The sequence below is a fragment of the Amblyraja radiata genome, chromosome 5, assembly GCF_010909765.2.
Source record: "Amblyraja radiata isolate CabotCenter1 chromosome 5, sAmbRad1.1.pri, whole genome shotgun sequence".
Taxonomy (NCBI): Eukaryota; Metazoa; Chordata; class Chondrichthyes; order Rajiformes; family Rajidae; genus Amblyraja; species Amblyraja radiata.
Window position 1 is genome coordinate 37,317,183 of NC_045960.1, and position 16,799 is coordinate 37,333,981.

At 39.8% G+C, this 16,799-nt stretch overlaps 1 protein-coding gene across 5 annotated transcripts in view; it reads left to right on the top strand.

The window, feature by feature from the left end:
• fbxl4 (F-box and leucine rich repeat protein 4) overlaps nucleotides 1–16,799 on the top strand; it is an 89,793-nt gene that overhangs the window by 6,495 nt on the left and 66,499 nt on the right. For all 5 annotated transcript variants that reach the window (XM_033021041.1, XM_033021044.1, XM_033021040.1 and 2 more), the window contains one exon: nucleotides 6,777–7,372. In XM_033021041.1, coding sequence (XP_032876932.1) covers nucleotides 6,870–7,372 — 503 coding nt within the window. In that variant the 5' untranslated portion in view covers nucleotides 6,777–6,869. The remainder of the gene's footprint in view (nucleotides 1–6,776; nucleotides 7,373–16,799) is intronic.

The following is a 16,799-nucleotide window of genomic DNA, read 5'->3' on the forward strand; positions in this document are numbered from 1 at the left end:
TTATCTCAACATTAATGTTATCTCACACACAAGGAAACATTAGCTCACCAGATATGGCATTACAACATACTTTGCTGACCATTTGTCTCCAACCCTTTTTCCTGATCATGAATAGAGACTTCCCAATACAAAGTAGGAGAGACAGTTTTCAAATGCTGAGGTAGGTTAATGGTTACTCAATTTTCGTAATATTTAGAGAAAGAGCATTAAGCCCCTGTCCCACTTAGGAGACCTAAACAGCAACCTCTGCTGACCTTGCACGGCACCCAAAAAAAAAATCAAGGTCGAGCTAACCTGCAACCTCCTACCACCTCCCACACATATGTTGAAAACCTTCCTCGACTATGAAGAAAACCGGCTTCGACTAGACCTGCGACTAAAAAATTACCGATTTTTAAAACGGCAACCTATTTTTAGCCGAGGCCGGTTTTAAACATGATGAAAAAATAGCAGCAACCTAGATGAAGCCTTGACCACACGGAAACCACTTTTGACCATTAGGGAGAGTGACCAAAACCTCCGGTGACCTCATGGGAACCTTGGGTGGCGGGCAAGGTCACCAGAGGTTGCTGTTTAGGTCTCCTAAAGGGCTTTACTAACTTATCATGATGTGGAATCTTTGGTTTTTCATCCATATTGGTCTTTACACTTTAGAGATACAGAGCGAAAACAGGCCACTCAGCCCACGAAGTCTGCGCCGACCAGCGGCCACCCATACTCTAGCACTATCCGACACACTAGGGACAATTTACAATTTTACCAAACCCAATTAATCTACAAAAATGTCGCTTTGGTGTGTGGGAGGAAAGCGGAGCACCCGGAGAAAGTCCATGCAGTCACAGGGAGAACAAACCGTACAAACTCCATTTGGACAGCACGGTAGTCAGTATCGAACCCGGGTCTCTGACTTTGTTAGGCACTGCCGCTGTGCCACTGTGCCGCTCCACTGTGGTCTATACTGATTCCCAGCAGAATAACACCATCAGCCCCATTCCACATCATGTTTCTTTCTCACATGTCCATGAGCTTCCTTTTTATATATTGTCATTTCTTTATCGCATTTGCTGTATAGGGGGCTGTTTTGGGTCCCATGGGAAGGATGCGCTCGCGTTGGAAGAGGTTTACGAGAATGATTCCAAAAATTATTGGGTTAATAAATGATGAGCTTTTGATGGCACTGGGCCTGTACTCGCTGGAGTTTAGAAAAATGAGGGGGGACCCTCATTGAAACTTACCGAATAGTGAATGGCCTGGAGAGAGTGGATGTGGAGAGGATGTTTCCATTAGTGGGTCTAAGACCAGAGGTCATAGCCTCAGAATAAAAGGATGTAGCTTTAAAATGGAGATAGAGAGGAATTTATTTAGTCAGAAGGTGGCCAATCTGTGGAATTCATTGCCACAAAATTCTGTGGAGGCCAGTGGGTATATTTAAGGTGGAGATGAACAGATTCTTGATTAGTACGGGTGTCAGCCGGTTATGGGAGAAGACAGGAGAATGGGGTTAAGAGGGAAAGATAGAACAGCTATGATTGAATGGTGTAGTAGACTTGATGGTCCGAATGGCCTAATTCTGCTCCTATAACTTATGAACTTTTGAATCTATGCACCAGGGTAATGTACAGTACTAATTAACCCAGCAGCATTTGGGATTTGTGAGGAAACCGGAGCACCCAAAGGAAACCAACAGTATCTTGTCAACTGTCAAAACCCATTGAATATATTTTTTAAGTTAATTTGGTTTCACTCTCTGCTTTCTTAAAAATCCAGTGAATTTACTATTTTTCCTTATTGTCATTTGTACAGTGAAAAACTTTGTTTTACATGTTTTTTGTTTAGATTGGATAATACTATACATAAATACAGCCATCAAAATCGTATAATTGATGGAGCAAACGGGAAGTTACAGAGTGCAGAATGTAGTTCTCAGCATTGTGCATTATTCCACAGACAAAGTACAATGTCTGCAATAGGGGAGATCTGAATTGGACAGCACTCCAGCTGAGGACTGTTCAGAAACCAAATAACAGAGAGGAAGAATATATTTTTAATGCATATTATTAGCGGGATTTGAATGCAAATAGTTGCTTGAAAAATGCTTATTATGTTAGTTTATAGTCATACAGTGTGGAAACAGGCCCTTCGGCCTAACTTGCCCACACCGACCAACATGTCCCAATTTAACGAGTCCCACCGGCCTGCACTTGGCCATATCCCTCTAAATCTGTCTAATCCATGTACCTGTCTGAATGTTTTTTAAATGCTGCCATAGTACTTGCCTCAACTACCTCCTCTGGCAGCTCATCACATACACCAACCACCCTTTGTATGGAAAGGTTACCCCTCAGGTTCCCATTAAATCTTTCCCCCCTCACCTTATACCTATGTCGTCTGGTTCTTGATTCCTTTACTCTGGGCAAGAGAATCTGTACGTCAACCCGATCTATTCCTCTCATGATTTTGTGCGTCTCTGCAAGATCACCCTTCATCTTCCTGCACTCCAAGGAATAGAATCCTAGCCTGTTTAACCTCCCCCTATAGCTCAGGCCCTAATGCCCTGGCAACATCCTCATAAATCTTCTCTGCACCCTTTCCAACCTGACAACATCTTTCCCATAACATGATGCCCAGAACTGAACACGATACTCTAAATGAGGCCTCACCAACGTCTTATATAAATGCAACATGACCTCCCAACTTGTATACTCAATAATCTGACTGATGAAGGCCAATGTGCCAAAAGCCTTTTTGAGCACCCTGTCTACCTGTGGTGCCACTTTCAACTAACTATGTACCTGCACTCCTAGATCCCTCTGCTCTACAACACTACCCAGAGCCCTACCATTCACTGTGTAGGTCCTGTCCATGTTAGTCTTCCCAAAATGCAACACCTCACATTTCTCAGTAGTAAACTCCATCAACCATTCCTTTGCCATCTGCCTATCCGATCAAGTTCCTGCTGCTATCTTTGACAACCGTTTGATTGGTTTCCATTTGATTACAATCTATTTGCATTTTCTTAAAATATTTTGAAAGATTAAATCAAAGGTTAAACTTCATATTGTTTTAATTTTAGTAGCTTAAATTATTAGGCCCCAACATCCTTGATTCAGCTTTAACTGTTTTCAAATGACAAAATATTACATTGACAAGAACTTATTGTGGCTGTTAAATATTGAGTTTCACATAAAACGATTAAAAATGCAAACACTTTCAGGCATGTTTTACAAAGGAGAATTTTTAACGATCATCCTTGAAAACTGTATTGGAATACTGATTTTGTATTTTTTTAATGAAAAAGTTATAATGCCAGTGAAACAAGAAGCAATATCTCATAACCAAGAAGTTCCTATGTTCAGCTGTGTCCCCTAAAATATGATCCATGTTAAATGTGATCATATTGGCCATTATGTTTTATATCTTATAATACATTCTAGCACTAATTAATTATGTTTGTGTAGATTATTTGTAGCTACCTCATATTTTGAGCAGTTTGGTAAATAAAATATTAAAGTGTTAATTTAATATGATCCTGCATATTTATTTTTTCTCTTTGTCAACAATTTGAATTTTTATGATGTGAATGGAATAGAAAACAGGTTAAATGGTTATTTTGATTGGCTGAGCATTGTTCCAGATTTGTTTTTATTCTGCATGCCTTTTGAAGCTTACATTATTCATAATTGTGTTTTTAACATCTTCAACATTCATAATTGTGTTTTTAACATCTTCGTTATTTAGAAGAACAATTCTTAATTTAACCCTTGAAAACCTTTGAATTTAGCTTTACCAAATTTTTTGTTTTATTTCTGGGCAGTCAATATTAAAAATATGAGCTTCTGGTTGGAAGAAATGGATCAGCAACCAGACTGGTTAAAGATGGAAAAGGAAGACTGCTTACCTTTTGAAATTGGTTCGATTCTGTTTGCTCCCACAAAATTGAACAAAAAAACTTATAGTGAAAACCCTATAATATATAGTGGTATACAAATTTGGAAACAATTAAAAAAGACTTTAAAATTGGATAATTTATCACTCTTTCTTCCCATTGTAAACAACCCTTTATTTAAACCTTCTGTGTTGGATAAAGGTTTTACACAATGGAAAAATTATGGAATTAAAAAGATGGGACATCTCTATAGGAAAGGCACCTTTCTTTCATTTCAGGAGTTACAACAGACTTATGGACTCCACTCAAATGACTTTTTCAGATATTTACAGCTTGGAGATTATGTTAAATCAAATACACAAGACTATAGAACTAGAGATCCAGAAACTCTTGATGAATGTTTGAATAAACATCCTAATACAGATAAATTAATATCTCATATTTATAATACCCTCTTAGATAGAGAGGTTCCACCGACGGAATTATATAGACAAACATGGGAAAATGAATTAGGCCAACCTATAATGAAAGATATTTGGGATGAAAGTTTACAACATATACATCAATGCTCGTTAAATGCCAGACATTCTTTAATACAATTTAAAGTATTACATAGACTACATTACTCTAAAACAAAATTAAATAGAATCTTCCCACATATCTCTCCTATTTGTGATAAATGTCAGGACTTAGAGGCTAATTTAGTCATACATTTGTAAACTGTATATTAAAAAAAAAATTCTGGACGGATATTTTTAGAATAATTTCTGAAGTTGCCACCACCCAATTGGATCCCGATTCAAAACTAATAATACTAGGAATATCAGAACAAAGTCTAAGACTTACAACAAGCCAAAGAAACTTTCTTGACTATAGTATAATAACTGGGAAAAAATTAATACTATAATTTTGGAAAGGTCCTATAACCCCCACAATTAAAATGTGGATTATGGAAATGTCGGAGACCTTACATTTGGAAAGAACTAGACTTGTCTTAATTGACAAACAAGAATTATTTGTTAGAATATGGTCCCCATTTATTGACTTTTTGAAGGGGTAAATTGGTCCAGCACGGGAATCTGACTGAAGCTGGAACTCAGGATTAGATTAATAGTTATGCTTTATAACCTATGGACCTATCTCCAATGTTGTATTATTGGTAAATTACTCCACTCTTTATCATGCTTTTTTTTTTTCTTTCTTACTTTCTATCTATTAAAAAACCCCCAAATAGAAGCAGAGTCAAGATACAACTAATAAAGGAGGACCACTACTATTTTGATAGCTGTATCTCCATCTATTAGCAACGTATGACTGATATACATGAAATGTTTTTATTATGATATGTACTTCTAATAAAAATATTATTTAAAAAAAACCTTATAATAAAAGAAAACGTTTGAATTAGTGCAATCTTTGCATTTCACACAGTTCCTTGAAACCTGCAATGTAATTCTGTCTTCTGTGTACTCTAAATATAACATGCTTATTTATGTACTGACAAGTCTTGAGCTTTTAAATTAGGGAATAGTTGTAGTTATTATTGATGGTAATCCATGTGACCTTTGTACAGCATGACAAGGATTAAGTAATTACTAAAACAGATGTTCAGAATATTCTGGATTTGGGGAGAAGGAAAAGCAACCATTGCTTACATACTATATCCTTTCTGAACTTATTTAGTTTGTGATTATTAATGAAGAACTACTTGTGGAATTAACACAACCTAAGCTGACTTTGCACAACATAGACACCCATTCCAGATGAAAGTCCCCACATAGAACAGAAAACTCTGGACATATCTCTCACTTTTCCCATTCTGTTCATTGTTTACCTGAGATATCTCCTACTTTGATATCTTGTGCGCCTAATTTATTTACTACTTTTCACTCACTGTTATTGATAATTTGCTGACTTTCACATGATTGTCTTAATTTTGGATTAGAGTTAATATTAAATTATTTGCTTTGGATAGAGTGAATGTGGAGAGGATGTTTCCACTAGTAGGAGAATCAAGGACCAGAGGCCAGAATAAAAGGACGTACCTTTAGAAAGAGGGGGGTGAATCTGTGGAATTCATTGCCACAGATGACTGATGAAGGCTATGGATATTTTAAAGGTGGAGATTGACAGATTTTTGATTAGTATGCGTTGCAGGGATTATGGGGAGAAAGCAGGAGAATTGTGTTGAGAGGGAGCGATAGATCAGCTATAATGAATGGTGGAATAGACTTGATGGGCCGAGTGGTGTAATTCTGCCCCTAGAACATATGAACTTTTGTGTCGGAAGGAACTGCAAATGCTGGTTTAAACCGAAGATAGACACAAAAAGCTGGAGTAGCTCAGCGGGACAGGCAGCATCTCTAGAGAGAAGGAATGAGTGACGTTTCGGGTCGAGACCCTTCTTCAGACTATGAACTTTTGTGATAGACTCCCAGTTACATTGGTAAAACAGAACCATTCCTTGGTTCAATGCAGAATAACCCAAAAAAAGGAAACATTATCCAATTGGCTCATGCAATATTGTATGTTTTTTATTATATAAATGAGTGTGAGCAGCAACTGCTCCGATGATCTCACTTTAGAAAGTCAGGACAATTTGTTAATTGCAGACAGAGCTGATACTCTACAACTGGATTTCCACCAAGCAGTTTGTAGAGCAGTAACAAGTCGTGCTTCTGAAGTATTTTTCAATTGTGCTATTTAGAAAATGTACATGAGAATAAACTGGTTAGCAGCACAGTTGAAAATTCAGATATCTTGTAACATTCTGAGTGTTCTAGTTTAGTAAACAATGAAACTTGTTTTTTAATGTGTTTTGAAAATAAAGGACAAATTTTACTTTTGTCATTATAATAGCCATTTTTTTTTGTGTGCTTAACTCACACAGGAGTACGCTACATAAATCTGAATGAAGTAAGACACGTACGTGTTGAGCCAAAAGAAGACATCTGCTGAGCTGGGGATACCCAAGTTAACCTCAATGTATCCCATGTTAACAGTATTGAGTATGTTTTATTACATTTGCCTGCGGCGTAGAGCCCGATCTGGAACAAGAGGAGAAATAATGAATAGTCGGCGAGCTATTGAGTCAAACAATCGCATCCTACCTCTCAGTGTTGAGCTGGTGCAGCATGTCAAAGAGGTGGTGGACTTCAGTTCTCAGTATGGGAATGAGAACAGCTTGTCCTACACAATGTGGAATTTGTCTGGACTGCCCAATGTCTACCCAAGTTCCGGGGATTTCACTCAGTCGGCTGTGTTTCGGACTTATGGAAGATGGTGGGAAAAGTGTCCGGGTTCCCCTCAGCCATTCAGGAGGATACCTCGTACTTTTCAGAGCCAGGACTATGTCGAACTAATATTTGAAGAGGCGGTGTATCCAACGGCTATTGATGTGTTGGAGACATATCACCCTGGAGCCATTGTCAGGATCCTGGCTTGCTCAGCAAATCCTTATTCACAGACCCCTCCATCGGAAGTTAGGTAAAGATAGCTTCAAGAATTTTGACAACTGTTTAAACTTTTGAGTGCTTTAACCATGTGTAACATTACTCCACAATACATTGGTCACAGATTCAGTTGTGGAAAGCCAAAAGTAGAATCCCTCTATACGTTCCTTTTGAACTTTCCTGCGAATGACCAGCATTAATTGTTTCAAGTGACAAACTGAATGCTAGTTCACACCAAGAGTCGTAAATTATCATATTTTATAAGAAATTGGACATTAGTTTTTAAATTTCACTGCACTTCATTGTGTATGTGACGAATAAATCTGACTATTGACTATTGAAATTATAATCTTTCCATTACGTTCAAAATCCTCTCTTCCATTGATTCTATACAAACAGGCATTCTATACCCACATGTTTAAAATACCCATTTCTGTTTGCCCAACCCATTCATTTTCAGTGAATGTAATAGAACTAATTGTGCCCATGATTGGATTGTTTAATTAGATTAAATTGACTGAGAGCATAATCAAAGCGAAAATATATAAATTTACAACTATGCAGTTAAGGGAGGATAATTAGCTTTCCATTGAAGCTGCTGCCTAACTGTCAGAAGAAACAATGTTGAGTTTGTTTTGTTTGTCTGAGATATTAATATTGTAGCTTTTTTACTATTATCAAATACAAGTTCTGATAACGTTATGATAAAGTTCTTGTTGCTGCTATATAAGACTGAGTATTGTACTGAATAGAATACTTAGAATTCACATGTTAAAGTAAGTAGAACTTGCATTCCATTTAACTTTATTATGATAACAAGTAAATATGTTTATGGTGGAGAAATGTTTCTACCTTGCCTTTCATTTTAGCATAATGCTTATGAAAGACATTTTGTTTTCTGCAGCTTTGATTTTAAACATTCCTACTGAGTGCAGATGAAGAGTGACTGAATATGATGTTTTGTAAACATAAAAACTCTTAATTTTTCTGATCTGGATCTTTTAGGAGCTTTTACTGCAGGTTTTATCGTGCTTTGACCAAATCCAAAACAACTGCTGGGTTAATCTTGGGAGGTACTTGCTGAGATTGATAGCATATGATCTTGAATCAACAGTTCTGAATGCTGCTAGAAAATTATACCAAAGATAGACACAAAATGCTGGAGTAACTCAGCGGGACAGGCAGCATCTTTGGAGAGAAGAAATGGATGATGTTTCGGGGGCGAGACCCTTCTTCAGACTACCCTTCTCCCCAGAGATGCTGTCTGTCCTGCTGAGTTACTCCAGCATTTTGTGTCTACGGGTTAAACCAGCATCTGCAGTTCCTTCCTATACAAAATTATACCAGTTCGCCATCATAGTATGTAGAAGAGTACAGCATAAGAACAGGCCCTTCAGCCCACAATATTGGTGCTGAACATGATGCCAAAACTATTACTTATTCACCTGCACAGAGTCATTAGTTTATTGTTGCATGTACCGAGGTACAGTTGTTGTGCGCTAACCAATCAATGGAAAGACAATACATGATTACAAACGAGCCATCCACATGATAAAGGGAATAAGGGAATATCGTGTAGCAACACTTATAGGAGTGCATTATAGACCGCCTAATGGGGAGCGAGAATTGGAAGAGCAAATATGTAAGGAGATAGCAGATATTAGTAGTAAGCACAAGGTAGTGATTGTGGGAGATTTCAATTTTCCACACATAGACTCGGAAACACATTCTGTAAAAGGGCTGGATGGTTTGGAGTTTGTAAAATGTGTGCAGGATAGTTTTTTGCCTCAATACATAGAGGTACCTACTAGAGAAGGGGCAGTGCGGGAGCTCCTGTTAGGAAATGAGACAGGTCAGGTGACGGAGGTATGTGTTGGGGAGCACTTCGAGTCCAGTGATCACAATACCATTAGTTTCAATATAATTATGGAGAAGGTCAGAACTGGACCAAGGGTTGAGATTTTTGATTGGAGAAAGGCTAACTTTGAGGAGATGCGAAAGGATTTAAAAGGAGTGAATTGGGACATTTTGTTTTATGGGAAGGATGTAGTAGAGAAATGGAGGACATTTAAAGGTGAAATTTTAAGAGTACAGAATCTTTATGTCCCTGTTCGGTGGAAAGGAACGAGTAATAATTGGAAAGAGCCATGGTTTTCAAGGGAAATTGGACTCGGTTCGGAAAAAGAGAGAGATCTACAATAAATATAGGCAGCATGGAGTAAATGAGGTGCTTGAGGAGTATAAAGAATGTAAAAAGAATCTTAAGAAAGAAATTAGAAAAGCTAAAAGAAGATATGAGGTTGCTTTGGCAAGTAAGGTGAAAGTAAATCCAAAGCTATATTAATAGCAAAAGGATAACGAGGGATAAAATTGGTCCATTAGAGAGTCAGAGTGGACAGCTATCTGCAGAGCCAAAAGAGATGGGGGAGATATTGAACAATTTATTTCTTCGGTATTCACCAAGGAGAAGGATATAGAATTATGTGAGGTAAGGGAAACAAGTAGGGTAGCTATGGAAACTATGAGGATCAAAGAAGAGGTAGTACTGACACTTTTGAAAAATATAAAAGTGGATAAGTCTCCAGGGTCTGACAGGATATTCCCTAGGACATTGAGGGAAGTTAGTGTAGAAATAGCAGGGGCTATGACAGAAATATTTCAAATGTCATTAGAAACGGGAATGGTGCCGGAGGATTGGCATACTGCGCATGTTGTTCCATTGTTTAAAAAGGGTTCTAAGAGTAAACCTAGCAATTATAGACCTGTTAGTTTGACGTCAGTGGTGGGCAAATTAATGGAAAGGATACTTAGAGATAATATATATAATCATCTGGATAAACGGTCTGATTAGGAACAGTCAACATGGATTTGTGCCTGGAAGGTCATGTTTGACTGATCTTCTTGAATTTTTTGAAGAGGTTACTAGGGAAATTGATGAGGGTAAAGCGGTGGATGTTGTCTATATGGACTTCAGTAAGGCCTTTGACAAGGTTCCACATGGAAGGTTGGTTAAGAAGGTTCAATTGTTGGGTATTAATAGTGGAGTAGCAAGATGGATTCAACAGTGGCTGAATGGGAGATACCAGAGAGTAAGGGTGGATAACTGTTTGTCAGGTTGGAGGCCGGTGACTAGTGGGGTGCCTCAGGGATCTGTGTTGGGTCCACTGTTGTTTGTCATATACATCAATAATCTGGATGATGGTGTGGTAAATTGGATTAGTAAGTATGCAGATGATACTAAGATAAGTGGTGTTGTGGATAATGAAGTAGATTGTCAAAGTCTACAGAGAGATTTAGGCCATTTGGAAGAGTGGGCTGAAAGATGGCAGATGGAGTTTAATGCTGATAAGTGTGAGGTGCTACATCTTGGTAGGACAAATCAAAATAGGACGTACATGGTAAATGGTAGCGAGTTGAGGAATGCAGTAGAACAGAGGGATCGAGGAATAACTGTGCATAGTTCCCTGAAGGTGGAATCTCATGTAGATAGGGTGGTAAAGAAAGCTTTTGGTGTGCTGGCCTTTATAAAATCAGAGCATTGAGTATAGAAGTTGGCATGTAATGTTAAAATTGTACAAGGCATTGGTGAGGCCAATTCTGGAATATGGTGTACAATTTTGGTCGCCAAATTATAGGAAAGACAAGACTAAGTGTGACCCGTTGGGTCCCAGCATCACACGGGAGGGCTGGTCACCAACGCAATATTCCACCTTTCCACCAATTCCATTATTGCTCTCCAGTAGGGGGGCTGTCTGTTGCGCTAGTATGGGTGTTGCGGGCCGAAGGTACTGGTTTCCAGAGGGCTAGTATAGACATTGTGGGCCGAATGAATTCTAGGGCTGGCATTCAACTGTTGCAATGATTTTAAAAGCCAAGCCAAGGCAAACAATTGGGCTGCAGCCACCTGACAACCAAAATTCATTTTGTGAACACAAACTTGTTAAAAAGGCGAGGCAAACAATTGGGCTGCAGCCAGTTGACAACCAAAATTCATTTTGTGAACACAAACTTGTTAAAAAGTCGAGGCAAACAATTGGGCTGCAGCCAGCTGACAACCAAAATTCATTTTGTGAACACAAACTTGTTTAATAGGCGAGGCAAACAATTGGGCTGCAGCCACCTGACAACCAAAATTCATTTTGTGAACACAAACTTGTTAACAAGGCGAGCCAAACAATTGGGCTGCAGCCACCTGGCAACCAAAATTCATTTTGTGAACACAAACTTATTAAAAAGGCGAGGCAAACAATTGGGCTGCAGCCACCTGACAACCAAAATTCATTTTGTGAGCACAAACTTAAAAAAAAAAGGCGAGGCAAACAATTGGGCTGCAGCCACTTTACAGCCGCATCGAGGGGACTCACCGTGGAGTAGACGTGCATTCAGTGTTATTCGCAGCTCAGAGAGCCGTGACCCTCTTGCTTCCAGGGTCTGGCAGAGACTGAGCGAGGGACTACACTTATGGGCTTTATAGTCCCTCCCCCCTGCTGCCAGCAGGGGCAGCAGAGAGAATGGCGAATTAAAAAAAAAAAACATTAATATCTCTCTGATTTTTTCATCGATGGGAAAAATCCTCTGGTCCCGGAAGGCAGAGGGGGCCTCTGAGTGAGGTGGCCAAAGGTGATGGCCGTAGGTCGCGGCGTTCTCTCAGAAATCACAGCATAGTGGGCCAAAAGCGATCAAGATCAGACTTTTAGTAATATAGATGTCAATAAATAGAGAGAGTACAGAGGAGATTTACTGAATGTTGCCTGGGTTTCAGCACCTAAGTTACAGAGAAGGGTTGAACAAGATAGGTCTTTATTCTTTGGAGTGCAGAAGGTTAAGGGGGGACGATAGAGGTCTTTAAAATGATGAGAGGGACAGACAGAGTTGACGTGGATAAGCTTTTTCCATTGAGAGTAGGGAAGATTAAAACAAGAGGACATGATTTGAGAATTAAGGGACAAAAGTTTAGGGGTAACATGAGGGGGAACTTCATTACTCAGCGAGTGGTAGCTGTGCGGAATGAGCTTCCAGTGGAAGTGGTGGAGGCAGGTTCGATTTTATCATTTAAAAATAAATTGGATAGGTATATGGACGGGAAAGGAATGGAGGGTTATGGTCTGCGTGCAGGTAGATGGGACTAGGGGAGAATACGTGTTCGGCACGGACTAGAAGGGCCGAGATGGCCTGTTTCCGTGCTGTAATTGTTATATGGTTATATCGTGAATAACATTTAGTGCAAGATAAAGCCAGTAAAATCTGATCAAAGATAGTTTTAGAGTCTCCAATGAGGTAGCTAGCAGTTCAGGGCTGCTCTCTGTTTGGTATCCCTCTTTTCCCCAGATATCACATGCCTATCCAAAAGTTTTTTAAATTACATCCATCTTTCACCATCACCCCCGGCAGCTCGTTCCAGGCACTCACCACCCTCTGTGCAAAAAAAAAAAAAAAAACATTTCCTTTAATCTTTGTTCCTCTTATTTTAAAACTAATCCCTCTAGTATTTGAATTTTCCATACTGGATATAAGATTCTGAGCCTCTACTCTATTTATACCTCTCGTAATGTTATATACTTTTATCGGGTTTTCTCGCAACTTCCAGCATTCCAGAGAAAACAATCCAAGTCTGTCCAACCCCACCCTGTAGCTAATACCTCAAAATCCAGGCCTAATTTTGGTAAAGATTGACACAAAATGCTGGAGTAGCTCAGCAGGTCAGGCAGCATCTCTGAAGAAAAGGAATAGGTGAAGTTTTGGGTCAGACCCATTCTTCAGACTGTAAGGTGATTGTTTGGTAATAATAATAATAATAATACATTTTATTTATGGGCGCCTCTCAAGAGTCTCAAGGACACCTTACAAAAATTGAGCAGGTAGAGGAAAAACATGTAAGGGGAATGAAATAAATAGTAGAGACATGACTAGTACGCAAAGTAAAGACAGAATTCAATACAAAACACAGTATGAGGCAATTAATGCACAGATGAAAAGGGACGGGGACGTGGGGCTAAGGATAGGCAGAGGTGAAGAGATGGGTCTTGAGGCGGGACTGGAAGATGGTGAGGGACACGGAATTGCGGATCAGTTGGGGGAGGGAGTTCCAGAGCCTGGGAGCTGCCCTGGAGAAGGCTCTGTCCCCAAAACTGCGGAGGTTGGACTTGTGGATGGAGAGGAGACCGGCTGATGTGGATCTGAGGGACCGTGAGGGTTGGTAGGGGGAGAGGAGGTCAATGAGATATGGGGGGGCCAGATGGTGGAGGGCTTTGTAGGTGAGGATCAGGATTTTGTAGGTGATCCGGTGGGAGATGGGAAGCCAGTGAAGTTGTTTGAGGACTGGAGTGATGTGATGCCAGGATTTGGTATGGGTGATGAGTCGGGCGGCTGCGTTCTGGACCAGTTGGAGTCGGTTGATGTAGGTGGAGCTGATGCCAAGGAGAAGTGAGTTGCAATAGTCCAGTCGGGAGGAGATGAAGGCATGGATGAGTCTTTCAGCAGCGGGCGGTGTGAGAGAGGGTCTGAGTTTGGCGATGTTACGGAGATGAAAGAAGGAGGTTTTAATGACATGGCGGATGTGAGGCTCAAGGGAGAGGGTGGAATCAAAGATCACGCCAAGGTTGCGGGCCTGGGGAGATGGGGAGACAGTGGTGCCGTCGATGGTGAGAGTGGGGTTATTGATTTTGGTAAACCTCCTCAGCAACCTTTCTAACGCCTCCACCCTTCCTGCAATGGGGCGACCAACCCTGATCATCATATGCATCTTTTCGATGGAAAACCTGTGGTTCTGTATGTACTTTGTTATACTTTGTTTGTTGTTTAAAAGAAAGGTAAGCTTTGCTTGCCACAGTACAAAAGAGATCATTAGAAGAACTGGTGACCATGTGTCAACCTGATCCAAAAGTTGGAAGATAGACACAAAATGCGGGAGTAACTCAGCGAGACAGGCAGCATCTGTTCCACTGAGTTACTCCAGCATTTTGTGTCTTATCTTTGGTGTAAACCAGCATCTGCAGTTCCTTCCTTCAAAAGCTCATCAGGTTCACTAACATCTTTTAGGGAATGAAATCTTTCCAGGCCAGAGCTGATGTTCGTGTGAGTCTACAACCATCAATGTTGTTGAATCTTAATTGTCCCTGAACTGAGGGGAAAGACAGTGAACATTGGTGATGCCAGCAGTCCAAATCATGTCAATAAATAGAAGGAAACTGCTGGAAACATTTTGCCAAATAATCTATGCATATATAGATTTTGTTTATGAATATATATTTTTGAAATCTTTAAATTATTTTAGTTTTATACTGTCATCAGATGTTATGTTTGAAAAAGATTTGATCATAACATTTTAAAAAATCGACGAAATTGCTGTATTTGCAATGAAAATTCAAAACTAGTTGATTGGAAATCTTTAACTCATCTTGATCAGCCATGATCACATTGAATGGCGGTGCTGGCTTGAAAGGCCGAATGGCCTACTCCTGCACCTATTGTCTATTGTTTATTGAATAAATGCATATATCACAGTTGAATGTACAAATAGAATTTTCCAGTTGCCAGCTGAATTAATGTTAGCCACCAGTGTTAAAGGGCAGGAGTGCAGTTATAATTTAATCTGTATTTTAGAATAACACGTACTAGTAATTTATTTCCTAGTTAAGTGTTTGTAACGTTAATAAGGGAAGTTTCATTTGTAGCTTGTCACATCTTGCCCACCTGTGGCATGGTGAAGCAAATCATCCAAACAAGGTATGAATTTTGCTTAGAAGATAGACACAAAATGCTGGAGTAACTCAGCGAGACAGGCAGCATCTCTGGAGAGAAGGAATGGGTGACGTTTCGGGTCGAGACCCTATTTCAGACTGATTTTTATGAAATTTGCTTCCTTTGGTCAATGAAAGCAAACTCAGGTTTCATATAATTCCTGATTTCCTGTTTGAAAGAACTGGGAGGATTCAATCAATCCTGTTACCTGGGGTTTTAAAGAGAAAGGATTAAACAGGGGTTTCTCTCCTGATTAATAATACCTACTGTTATTTAGGAGGAGATTCCTCCCCTGATGGATAACAGATACTGGCATTGCCAGTGGGCCTGACACTTGGGGGAAATTGATAGAATGGGGCTTTGACTGTGATTTTTACTCCTACCTTTGTTAAGATCATTACTGCGGAACATCACTAGGCGACACAGTGGTGCAGCTGGTGGAGCTGCTGCCTTGCAGTGCCAGAGACCCAGATTCAATCCTGTGCTTGAGTGCTGTTTGTGTGGAGTTTACACATTCTCCTTGTGACCGCATGGGTTTCCTCTGGGTGCTCTGGTTTCTTCTCGTATCCCATAAACGTGGGCTTGTAGATTAATTGGCCTCTGTAAATTGTCCCCTCGTGTGTTGGGAGTGGGTGACTTGGCTGAATGGATTCAGAGCTGGTTTATTCAAAGAAGAGGGTTGTGGTGGAAGGTAGATGTTCTGGCTGGAGGTCTGTGACCAGTGGAGTTCTGCAGGGATCTGTGTTGTGATCTCTGCAGATTATGATATATTTTTCTCAGGGTGGAAATGTCCAACACTAGATGCCTTAGCTATGAGAGATGGGGAAGGTTTAATCGAGATGTGCGGGGCAAGTTTTGTACCGAGTGATAGGAGCCTGGATCACATTGTTGGGGTGGGGGAGGAGGCGGATGCAATAGTGGCATATGGGAGTGCTGGGAATAGAGGAATAGGTATCATGTACAGGCTGATGAGATCAAACATTGTGGGCGAAAAAGCTTGTTCTGAGCTGTACTGTTCTATGTGCTATGTACATGCAATTAAATTAACTTGTGGGTGAAGATGAGATATTCTAGGATTACCTCAGTTGACTATCATCACCATTTCTAAGTACATCACTTTTTTGGAAGAATACAGGAAACTATTAATTGCTTTAAAATATTTTAAAAAGCTACAACCGATTATCTGTAATTATAATACCCATTAGTGTCATGATTTAAAATTCATTATTTCTATTAACACTGCTGAAAACTTATCTGTCAGGGACCAAAAGGCAGCATGATGTAGAAAAAGAGAAATGTTTTGCAGAGATTGCATAAATTAAGAACTAATTTTAGTAATTGGGGCTGACAAACAGGGAATCAGAGCAGATGCTGGGCATCCAAAACGAAAACAGACAACATTGGAAGTGCTCAGCAGGTCAGGCAGCATCCATGGGGATAGAAACTGATGAATGGTCCTTGACCTAGTACATTGATTCTGTTTCTCTCTCCCCAAGGATGCTGCTTGACTTTTCTGTGCATCCATCTAACATCAATCATATACTGTTAATTGCCCACGTTGATGATCTTAGTACCGTTGCTCTTAGTAAAAGGAGATCTCCAAGTGTAAGTGGTGCATTGTAAGCATCGTTATTATTCTTTATTAATTGCATAGGTATAAGTGAGTATGGATTCTGAATTCTACCATTCCAATTAGTCATCACTCTGACTTTTGGTCGTGC